Source organism: Oncorhynchus clarkii, chromosome 17 (assembly GCF_045791955.1).
Source record: "Oncorhynchus clarkii lewisi isolate Uvic-CL-2024 chromosome 17, UVic_Ocla_1.0, whole genome shotgun sequence".
NCBI classification, from domain to species: domain Eukaryota; kingdom Metazoa; phylum Chordata; class Actinopteri; order Salmoniformes; family Salmonidae; genus Oncorhynchus; species Oncorhynchus clarkii.
Genome location: NC_092163.1, coordinates 60,400,914 through 60,412,989, shown reverse-complemented (window position 1 = coordinate 60,412,989; position 12,076 = coordinate 60,400,914). Strand labels below are relative to the sequence as shown.

General features: G+C 42.1%; 1 protein-coding gene across 2 annotated transcripts in view; it reads right to left on the bottom strand.

Annotated features, from left to right (window-relative positions):
• Window positions 1-12,076, bottom strand: part of LOC139371205 (synaptoporin-like) — a 39,548-nt gene that overhangs the window by 2,009 nt on the left and 25,463 nt on the right. For both annotated transcript variants that reach the window (XM_071111393.1, XM_071111392.1), the window contains exons 3-4: window positions 876-1,003; window positions 123-321 (exon numbers count right to left, since the gene is read on the bottom strand). In XM_071111393.1, coding sequence (XP_070967494.1) covers window positions 123-321; window positions 876-1,003 — 327 coding nt within the window. The remainder of the gene's footprint in view (window positions 1-122; window positions 322-875; window positions 1,004-12,076) is intronic.

The window sequence follows — 12,076 nt, the reverse complement described above, 5'->3', positions numbered from 1 at the left end:
ACTGGGTACATTATACAACATATATTGCAGCATGGAAGCAGTACAAACACATAGCATACTATCTTATTCAAAAGGAAATATAATCAGTGGAGGTTTGAACACGGAAAAGGTGAGCAGCTCACGATGAGAGGGCCTCGGTTGTTCTCTCTGTACTTGTTCTGGAAGAAGATGTAGACTATGGTGGCCATGAGGGAGTAGAGGAAGGCAAACACAGCAATGGTGACAAAGAACTCAGCTGAGGAAGAATAGTCCCCAATGAGGAAGAGACTCTCCCTCCTCCTCCCATCACACAGCGGAGCCTCAAAGGACACCTGGTGCAACCTGACACAGAGTGGAGAAAAGAGGAGTCTAAAACACCTGTAGCCACTCTTTAAACAATGGAGAGATTAAGTCTGTTAAAAGACATCAACAGACTGCTGATTATCTTATTTTGTGTGCCTTGAGTGAATATTAGCAAAGCGACCACTGAAAGCATTTTAGACATCTTGTCTGGTGCTAATCACTACCCCTTTGTTTGGCTGCATAATAGCTTTCAGAGTGCCACACAGATGGATCTTAATTGGCTCGACTAAATCTTGCATATGGTGTTAGAAATTACATCTCAAATTGTCTCAAATATTATCCCGCTAGGCTGGTGTTGAAAAGCACATGTGTGCACGCACACACATACACACAGAAACACAGACAGCAAAGGAATTTGAATGAGGAGCAACAGAGTTAGAGATGGCTCCTAATCTCTTTGGGTTCATTAAACATTCATGGGGCTGCGCTGGAAATGGAGAAAAAATGCCTCTAACCCAAATGTGCTTGTCCTCGAGTTGCATTACTATTATGTGTCTTAAATGTTACTAGAAAGTGTCTAGAAAGGGTCTTACCTAAAAGGATAGGCAAAATCAATGCCAATACTGAGGTTGCTGCTGGCCTTGTCAAGCTGACAGTCAACGCTAACCCGCAGCTGTCCACTGTAGCCTCCACATGTTGCAAATGCAAAAATGGCAAAAAGCTATTGAGAGACAAACAAACAAAAACAACAAAATTATTGAATTGGAACTCTGTTCAGGAGTAATTAGCCTGATTATTTAAAGGCCCAATGCATCTGTTTTTTTTATTATCTCAATATCAAATAATTTCTGGTTAACAATTATATACATGTACCTTACTGTAATAGTTTTCCATTAAAATAGTCAAAAATAAACAATATTAGCTGTTTAGCAGAGGCTTGGCAGAGGCTTGGAACTGTCTTTATTGGTCCATTAAAGGCCTAGTGCAGTCAAAGATGAGATTTTTCCTGTGTGTTATATATAGTTCCACACTGAGGTTGGAATAATACTGTGAAATTGTGAAAATGATGGTAATGTTTTTTGTGTAAGAGCTTTTTGAAAAGACCACCTGAAATTTCAACCTGTTTTGGTGGGATGGAGTTTTGGCCTGGATGGTGACATCACCGGGCGGGAAATTAGTTAGACCAATAAGACAGAGATCCAAACCTCTCTGCCAATAACAGCTGATTTTCAGTTTTCCCCTAACTAAGTGTTAGCGCAATGATTGGAAGTCTATGAATATCTGCATGCTGCGAACGCCAGTTAGCATTGGCTCGTGAAACTCCACGACTTCATCTGACTCTAAGGAAGTAGATAATGGGCCTCATTGCCAAAATCCCAAAGTATGCCTTTAACTGAAAATTATTTGATATGGAGATAAAAATGGCTGCATGGAACTTATACTGCCGGTGATGTCACCAGGCAAGACAAAACTCCAACCATGCAAAACCTGCTGGTTAGAAGGTCCTGTGTAAATTGTACTTTCTACCAGCAACTATGAGGAAATAACACTGATCAAATTTGTTCACACTTTTACAATGTTAGTTTCATCAGCTGTTGTACAATATGATACAGAACACAGGAAAAACAGCATTTTGAATGCAATGGGCTTAATGACTCATCTGTTGAACGTCTGAGAGGGTATTGTGATCACTAAGAACACAAGGGCCTTGTTGTAATTTCCTCCCAATTATTTATGCATCCATCAGTTGTTAAGTCAAAGATAAACAAGAACACCAAAGCGTGCAGATCTAATCCCTCCCAAGGATTTTGTTGGTCTTCCAGCAGGCAAAGCAGTGCTCAATTTCAATTAGGCCCCCTCCCACACATACAGGTAATACATATCCAGCACCACTCTCTCTGTGGTGGATTCTCACTGCAGTTAGACAAAGAGGCAGTGACATGGCTACGGCTACTGACAGCAATGTCTGGAGTACCCACCCACCAAAGAGTGAGACAGATTGAGATAGTGAGACAGGCAGAGAAATAGGGAGAGAGAGAGAAAATAAACCATTTTCAATGTGAACGACCTCTGTAAGTTACAGGCCTGATGAAGTACATTAGCCAAGCACTGAGAACAGAATGGGATCATACTGAGAGGTTAGGCCTCTCACCGCCTGCTTGCAAAACTAATACAAAAGCAAAGTCTCATCATGAGTGGGAATTAGATTTCAGTAGATGACTCAGATGCCAATGTTCCGTTATGAAACAAACAGACACAGAAGAATTATTAACACTTGGACCTGGACCATTCCAGCTAGGATAATAGGGTAACAACATGCGGCATAAAAACCATCTGACAATATCAATCGCTCAAATCAGCTATCTGCTCCTTCAACCTGTTCCCCATTCTCATTGAGAGTAGCTACAGCTATAGTTCCAGACACGTCAGGTGTCTGGACACATAACATGCAATAACAAAATACATTAGGTTTCTTTGACAAGACACCCATATAGCAGACGGCAGTCATTAGTACTGTACTGACAGACTGGAGAGAGAGAGCAGTCAGCGTGACAGAGACATCCTCTGTAGTCCTCTTGCGCCCAATGATGACCTCATCACCCGCAGACTCAAGAGAAGTTCCTGGACATCATTAGACCACAACTTCTCCTCTCCCAGGGGTGGCTGCAGAGACTGTAGATTCATCTCTGAAAAAACGACTAGTGCTATGGAGACATGCATACACTGCCACACATACACATGACATAACATGCATATGCACATACATCAACACACACACACACACACACACACACACACACACACACACACACAGTCTGTTGGCTGAAATATATATCAGGTTCGTTTCTATGGGGATCCTCCAAACAGAGCCTGAGAAATAATTCCCATGCTGCTACTGAGCCAAACACTCAACTACCATGAGAACTAGGAAACTTAGATTCACATGTATAAGCACTACTCATCCATAGTCTCATTTTCAGCCCTGCATCCAGAGCTCTGGGAGCAGTAATAGTTATCATTAGCAAGCTCATAATATAATTTGTCTGTGCAGACTGAATGATCCTCTGTCTAACGTTTTGTTAAAATGAACCCACCAGTAGTAGAGCAGAGGAAAGGAGAGAAGGGAAGGATTGAGAGAGGCTCACTGTAAAGGGCGGCAGGGTAGCCTAGTGGTTAAGAGCGTTGGACTAGTAACTGAAAGGTTGCAAGTTCATTTTCCCGAGCTGACAAGGTACAAATCTGTCGCTCTGCCCCTGAACAGGCAGCACTGTTCCTAGGCCGTCATTGAAAATAAGAATTTGTTCTTAACTGACTTGCCTGGTTAAAAAAAAAAATATTATCTTGGTCAGAAATAATTGAGAGGATGAGTAAAGGCACTGATGAGGGTTTACAGGCTGTAAGTAGGGGTTTCCCCCCACTAGGTGCACATTTGTTTTTTTTGCCTTAGCACTACACAGCTGATTGAAATAATCAAAGCTTGAATTTGTATTTATTTTACCTTTATTTAACTAGGCAAGTCAGTTAAGAACAAATTCTTATTTTCAATGACGGCCTAGGAACAGTGGGTTAACTGCCTGTTCAGGGGCAGAATGACAGATTTGTACCTTGTCAGCTCGGGGATTTGAACTTGCAACCTTCCGGTTACTAGTCCAACGCCGGTTACTAACCACTAGGCTACCCTGCCGCCCAGGACCGAGTTTGGGAAACCCTGGGCTAGAGAGAGCAAGACATGATGGAAAGGCTCATCACTGCCTGCACTGAGAGAGGGTTATTAGTAAGCTCTCATATCTAGTCACTTCAAAGGACAACACAGGCATTTCTCCTCAGAAAGCCATGTAGTGGGACAGCAAGTCAAACCAGGAAGATAATGTAACAAACGGCAGGTAGGGAAGTGAACCCAGGTCTCTGGCGTGAAAGGCAAACACCCTAAACATCACGTCAATAGGGTTAACCCACCTGGTGGGAATTGTAATGTGGCTCATATAGCGAGGATCGCTACAATATCTTACAGACCAATGTGAAACTGATGCTGGATTGAACACTAGTGTCGCACTAAGAATTACACATCTCCATTTACATTGCACCAACTTTAGTTGATCATGCAGAACATTACACAGCCTAATCACTCTATCAACTTTTCTAAATCTCAACAATTTTACAATTATTTCTTAAGGGAGAGGCATGGTATTCTCTTATCATTAGGACCTCAATGCTGAAATACATTTGTTGAATTTCATTAAACATTTTGCAACTGAATATCTGACCACACCTAATCAACTGCAGTATGTAGAGTGTATGAAAATGTAACTTACCGGTGCAAATATAACCATACACATTTGAAAAGAAAATTACAATCCAACTTTGTTACACAAAATGTTTTCTAGTAGCTCTCACTCTCATCCCGTGAAACCGAAGAAGATGCTCCACAGAGACTGAACAGGGTTGTGTGTTTTCTACCTCTCTCTCTTTCTCCCTCCCTCCCTTTTTCATAAAGTAAAACAACTAATATTGTGAGAGAGAAAAGTGATATGAAAAAAGCGAGAGACACGGGATAAAGAGAGAGAGATATGGATATGATGTCACCTATCAGTTTCTTTATTCAGTGTGTTCTCTTCTTACCCCAGCTGAAGATAGGACTCCGCACGCACACACACACACACACACACACACACACACACACACACACACACACACACACACACACACACACACACACACCTAGCTATAATGTACACAAAACCATACCACAGGAAACCCCAGAACATGCCATAAACAACCTCACAACATCAAGAACCTACAAAACTACACCATTCTGAGCACCACCAGCTAACGTTCTCTTCCAATGACATTGATGTACAGTACCAGTCAAAAGTTTGGACACACCCTACTCATTCAAGGTTTTTTTTTCATTCAAGGTTGATTTGTTTAACACTTTTTTGGTTACTAAATGATTCCATGTGTTATTTAATAGTTTTGATGTCTTCACTAATAATCTACAATGTTGAAAATAGTACAAATAAAGAAAAACTCTGGAATGAGTAGGTGTGTTCAAACTTATGACTGGTACTGTAAGTGCCAAGAAACACCACTCAAACCAGACCTAAATGAGTCTGAGGAAATGCTGCCATTAGAGAAAACAATATCCGTAATCACAGACCCAACAGGGAGAGTTTCATTAGGCAAGAATTATAATTCTGTAGCAGTTGAGGAAGACCAGCTAGAGTGGGGCTTGACCCAGCAACCCTGCAGTAACAGGGCAATCACACAACCTACGCCATAAAGATCCAGACCTCTTGCCAGCGGCTGTACTACGCTTACGTACAGAGGTGTTACAAAACTGTGATGTCTAAGATTGAATCATTGAGGGAGATATGAGAGTTAGTAGGGAGTGGGGTAAGAAGCCATTTTTTACAGGGAAACATAGTATTCTTTCTAACAAAGATGTCTCCATATACACTACATGGCCAAAATTATGTGGAGACCTGCTCGATACACTTCTCATTCCAAAATCATGGACATTAATATGGAGTTGGTCCCCCCTTTGCTGCTATAACAGCCTCCACTCTTCTGGGAAGGCTTTCCATTAGATGTTGGAACATTGCTGCGGCGACCTGCTTCCATTCAGCCACAAGAGCATTAGTGAGGTTGGGCACTGATGTTGGATGATTAGGCCTGGCTCGCAGTCTGTGTTCCAATTCATCCCAAAGGTGTTTGATGGAGTTGAGGGCAGGGCTCTGTGCAGGCCAGTCAATTTCGTCCCCACCGATCTCGACAAACCATTTCTATATAGACCTCACTTTGTGCATGGGGGCATTGACATGCTGAAACAGGAAAGGGCCTTCCCCAAACTGTTGCAACAAAGTTGGACGCACAAAATCATCTAAAATATAATTGTATGCTGCAATTCCCTTCACTGGAACTATGGGGCCTAGTACGAACCATGAAAAACAGCCCTAGACCATTATTCCACCTCCACCAAACTTTACAGTTGGCACTATGCATTGGGGCAGATAGCGTTCTCCTGGCATCCTCCAAACTCACATTCGTCCGTCGGACTGCCAGATGGTGAAGCGTGATTCATCACTCCAGAGAACGCGTTTCCACTGCTCCAGAGTCCAATGAGGGTGAGCTTTACACCACTCCAGCCGACGCTTGGCATTGCGCATGGAGATCTTAGGCTTTTATGCGGCTGCTCGGCCATGAAAACCCATTTCATGAAGCTCCCGACAAACAGTTCTTGTGCTGACGTTGCTTCCAGAGGCAGTTTGGAACTCGGTAGTGAGTGTTGCAACAGAAGACAGACGATTTTTACTCGCTACAGCACTTCAGCACTCGGCGGTCCCGTTCTGTGAGCTTGTCTGTCCTACTACTTCGCGGCTGAGCTGTTGTTGCTCCTCAACGTTTCCACTTCACAATAACAGCACATACAGTTGACCGGGGCAGCTCTAGCAAGGCAGAAATTTTACGAACTAAATTGTTGGAAAGGTGGCATCCTATGACGGTGTCACGTTAAAAGTCACTGATCTCTTCAGTAGGGGCCATTCTACTGCCAATGTTTGTCTATGGAGATTGCAAATCCACTAATTTGAAGAGGTGTCCACATACTTTTGGTCATATAGTGTATTTCAGGATGTTGTGTATCCCTGGAAATAATCAGAATTAATGTAAACAATACAGTTTTGAAAACATAGCTTGTCCAATAAAAGAGGTCTCTTGGCACAACTTACCCCGGGTATGGGGCAAATTAAGCCGGAGGACAGGGTAAGTTACACTGCCTACACATTTCTGTAATGAATGAAATTGTAGGGACCGACACCGGAGATGAGAAGCAGGTACGGGGAGTCAAACATTTAATCAGGAACAGACATGAAACAAGACAGGAGCAGCGTCAGCACACGGGTATACAAAGACAAATAACAATCAATGCCGAAGCAGGGAACAGAGCAGGGAACCAGACAGATATAGGGAAGGTAATGACAGATGTGTTTGAGACCAGGTGAGTCCAATAATCGCTGATGCGTGTGATGGGGGGAAGGCAGGTCTGTGTAATGATGATGGTAGGAGTGCGTAATGCTGGGGAGCCTGGCGCTCAAGCAGGAGCAGGCATGACAGAAATATTACCAGTAGCTTTTAAAAACCATGTCTCTCCTTATTTCCCAAACACAATTCAACACAATCACAATAGTTTTTGTCTTAATCATTTTAAGCATATTTTAACAGAGGCTCAACCCCTAGCAAACACTTTGTACTTTTGTTTTTACACTTGTAACTTAGGCCATGCCCTGTTGTTACCTCATATCCTAGCGATAATGCCTAGCATTACGCCTTGGAAGAAAACACTGTTGCCATGGGCGCAACATACCCCATACCATTGGCTCAGTTTACCCCAAGGCAAAGATTTTGACTATATTAGTCCACACAGCTACAATGATGCACTTTCATGCTAGGTTCAGGACCTCATATTGAAGCTTATAGAAACTCCAACTGCTAAATAGAACACTCTTATCTACTTTGGTTTTTACACAAGCATCATGAAACCTCTAACACAATCAATTAATTTGACTTGGTGAAAATACTTTTTTGAGACCTAACTTGCTTACCACTTTTTCCATGTGGTTTTCTTCCTTCACAGACTCCATTAAATGATGACTTCTTCCTAAATATTTGGTCAAATTATACATTTTGTGTATTGTTTCCTAGAAACAACTTCCCCCTTTTGCTCAATTTACCACACTCTCCCCTACTGGAGTACCTTAATATTCATCATCATCATCATCATCATCATCATAATAATAATAAAACCTAAGGGAGTTGTTGGTAGAATGAGAAACAATAACATTTAATGTGATTTAGCACACATCCTGTCCTTATAGTAGTAATGCAATAGCTTTTTGTGCTCCCGAACCCTACGGCCCAGGGGACTGCAGCAGAGGAGGCTGGTGGGATGAGCTATAGGAGGACGGACTCTTTGTAATGGCTGGAATGGAATTAACGGAATGGAGTCAAACATGGTTTCCATATGTTTGATGTATTTGATTCCGTTCCAATGATACTCCAGCCATTCCAATGAGTCCGTCCTCCTATAGCCCCCCACCAGCCTCCACTGGATTTCAGATATAAAAGGGTGGCTGAATCTGCTTTAAAAAAAAACAAGTTTCAGGAAACACAAAATTGTCCTTCATCTGAGGCCAGGACTAATGGGGTGTTACCAACTCTATCTGGGACTATAGGGAGAAATCACAGGCTGTGACAAATGCAGGTCTGCAGTTTAATATCGCATAGGTTATCATTGCCATTGTAAAAATACAAACCCTCTGTGGCAATGGTAGAAGAGAATCCTACAGCTATAGGGGAAAAACTGTGCTTCCGTGTATTGATTGGTATCGGGTATATTTCATGACGTAATGACAACTAAATTAAAGACAGAAAGAAAGCAAAAGCCCCCCTCCAACATCACAAGATCTCTTTCCTAGAACCAACGAGGGAAACTGAAAAAAAGGGCATCCACGGAACACATGTTGATGGAAACAACAAATCAGACATAGGATGGAAGAAATCAGAGAGAACTTCCCAGAACAGAGTGGGATGGACACTTGTTGGATTATTACTTTGTTTCTGCCTCCATAGTTTGAAGAAAGTATATTGTACTACTTCAGATATGCACTCCCCAAAAAAATGTTGATTTCATGTATTCATTTGTATCTGGTATATTTCATGATGTAATGACAACAAAATTAAAGACAGAAAGCATGCAAAAGATCAAACATCCCTTTGAAGGAAGATCTCTCTTTCTGTAGTTCTCCAGTGAGATGCTTTTAAATACCTATGAAAAGGTATATAGAAGTTAAACCTCATGAGACAGATTAGTGTTAAAAAACTGGACTTGGCAGCTTGGAGGAAGTTATATCACTCCTAGTAGTCTACACCACTGCACACAGAAGCTCTGCTCCAAACTCAGCCTTGAACATCATCTATCATCTCACTATCTGTCTCAAACCAGGTACAGTATATGTATCCAGATCCAATGATAAATTATGTAACACATTTCCTCTGCCATCACATTACAATCTACCTCCCATGAAAGTACAGAAGAGAATGACCATTAGCTGCTGTGGGCCTGCAGGTCTGGAATTGGAGGTGAGGGCCGAGGGCTGAGGGCAAAACCTGGGGAAAGAAAGTGTGTCAAGCTCTCCTCCTACAAAGATATTGATCTTGAAGAAAGTTTTTCACAATGTATAATTTTGTAAACAGAAGGAACTAGCTACATCCCAAACATCCCCTTTTACTTCACCCTGGCTGCCTCTTCTAATTGAAAAACGTATCTTCGAGGATGTCAGGAGGAGAACATGTGTCATGGATCAGACATACTCTCCAAAAGCCCCCCTCCAACATCTCAAGACCATCTCTTACCTGGAATCTACAAGAGAAATGGAAAAAGAGGCCCCCCACGGAACACATGTTCATGAAAGGTTGAATCGGGAATCAACAAAACAGACATAGGATGGAAGAAATCAGAGAGAAATGCCCAGAACAGAGTGGGATGGACAGCAGTGGTCCATGGCCCATGTTCCCTGAGGAGTGATGGGCCTATAACTTGTTGGATTATTACTTTATTTTTGCCTCCGTGGTTTGAAGGAAGTATGTTGTACTACAAAGATGCATCTCAATAGTTCTTTCCTTGTATCCTCTCCTTCATACACACTGATCTGAAAATGTATGACTGTAACAACTGCTCGCTGAAGGAGTGAAAAGAGGTACAGTGCCTTCAGTAAGTATTCAGACCCCTTGACTTTTTCCACATTTTGTTATGTTACAGCCTTAACCTTAAAATGTACTAAATAAATACAAACAATCAGAAATCTACACACAATACCCCATAATGTATTGTCCTGAATCTTCGTCATAGGAATCACTCGGATTGCCTGCTTCTGGAGAGGGGACGATATTTCCTGCATCAAAATGGGCGCTCAGGCCTTGGGAACAGTCGATGTGATGACGCTGCAGAAGCGTGGGGGACGCACAACAAATTGCAGCCTGTACCAATGTTCGCTCTAATTCTTTTCGGCACTGAGCAAATTTCAGGTCCACTAAGCGCAAACTTGAACATTGCGAAAATTCGGTGAACACTGTGGCTGTAACCACCTTATGTTCCAGTTTTAACAGTGGCCAAGTAGGCTACTATGGCTATTTAATCATAATGTAGGCCTACCAGAGTGGCCAGTAGTGAAAAATACTGAAGGAAAAATACTTTAAAGTAGTACCTAAGTAGTTTTTTGGGGTTACTTTACTTTACTATTTATATTTTTGACAACTTTTACTTTACTACATAACTAAAGGAAATTATTTACTTTTTACTCAATACATTTTTCCTGACACCCAATAGCACTCGTGACATTTTGAATGCTTAGCAGGACAGGAAAATGGTCCAATTCACCCACGTATCTAGAGAACATCCCTGGTCATCCCTACTGCCTCTGATCTGGCAGACTCACTAAAAACAAATGCTTTGTAAATTATGTTTGTGTTGGAGTGGGCCCCTGGCTATCCGTGAGTAAATAAAAAACAAGAAAATGGTGCTGTCTGGTTTGCTTAATAAACAAAACAAAAATAATAATAAAAGTCCCTTTTTCAGGACCCTGTCGTTGTAAGGATTCTCCTGGGGTGAAGTAGAGGCGGACCAAACGCAGCGTGATTATATTGATTCATGTTTAATAAACAAAGATAAACACGAACACTACAAAACAATAAACGTGGAAAACCAAAAAACAGCCCTGTCTGGTGCAAAACACAGAGACAGGAACAATCACCCACAAAAACACAGTGAAACCCAGGCTACCTAAATATGGTTCCCAATCAGAGACAATGACTAACACCTGCCTCTGATTGAGAACCATATCAGGCCAGACATAGAAATAGACAAACAAGACATCCAACATAGAATGCCCACTCAGATCACACCCTGACCAACCAAAACATAGAAACATACAAAGCAAACTATGGTCAGGGTGTGACAGTCGTTCAAAGATAATTCGAAAAAATCCAAATAACTTCACAGATCTTCATTGTCAAAAGATGAAACACTGTTTTCCATGCTTGTTCAATGAACTATAAACAATTAATGAACATGCACCTGTGGAACGGTCGTTAAGACACTAACAGCTTACAGACGGTAGGCAATTAAGGGGTGGGGTGGTGTGTCACAGCATCATCTGACTGAGCTTGTTGCCATTGCAGGCAATCTCAATTCAGTGCATTACAGGGAAGACATCCTCCTCCTTCATGTGGTACCCTTCCTGCAGGCTCATCCTGACATGACCCTCCAGCATGACAATGCCACCAGCCATACTGCTCGTTCTGTGCGTGTTTTCCTGCAAGACAGGAATGTCAGTGTTCTGCCATGGCCAGCGAAAAGCCCGGATCTCAATCCCATTGAGCAAGTTTGGTACCTGTTGGATCGGAGGGCGAGGGCTAGGGCCATTCCCCCCAGAAATGTCTGGGAACTTGCAGGTGCTTTGGTGGAAGTGTCACGTTCTGACCATAGTTCTTGTGTTTTCCTTGTTTTAGTGTTGGTCAGGACGTGAGCTGGGTGGGCATTCTAGTGTCTAGTTTGTCTATTTCTATGTTTGGCCTAATATGGTTCTCAATCAGAGGCAGGTGTTAGTCATTGTCTCTGATTGGGAACCATATTTAGGTAGCCTGTTTTGTGTTGGGTTTTGTGGGTGGTTGTTTCCGTGTCTGTGTTTTTCACCACACGGTACTGTTTTGGTTTTCGTTCGTTTCACATTTATTGTTT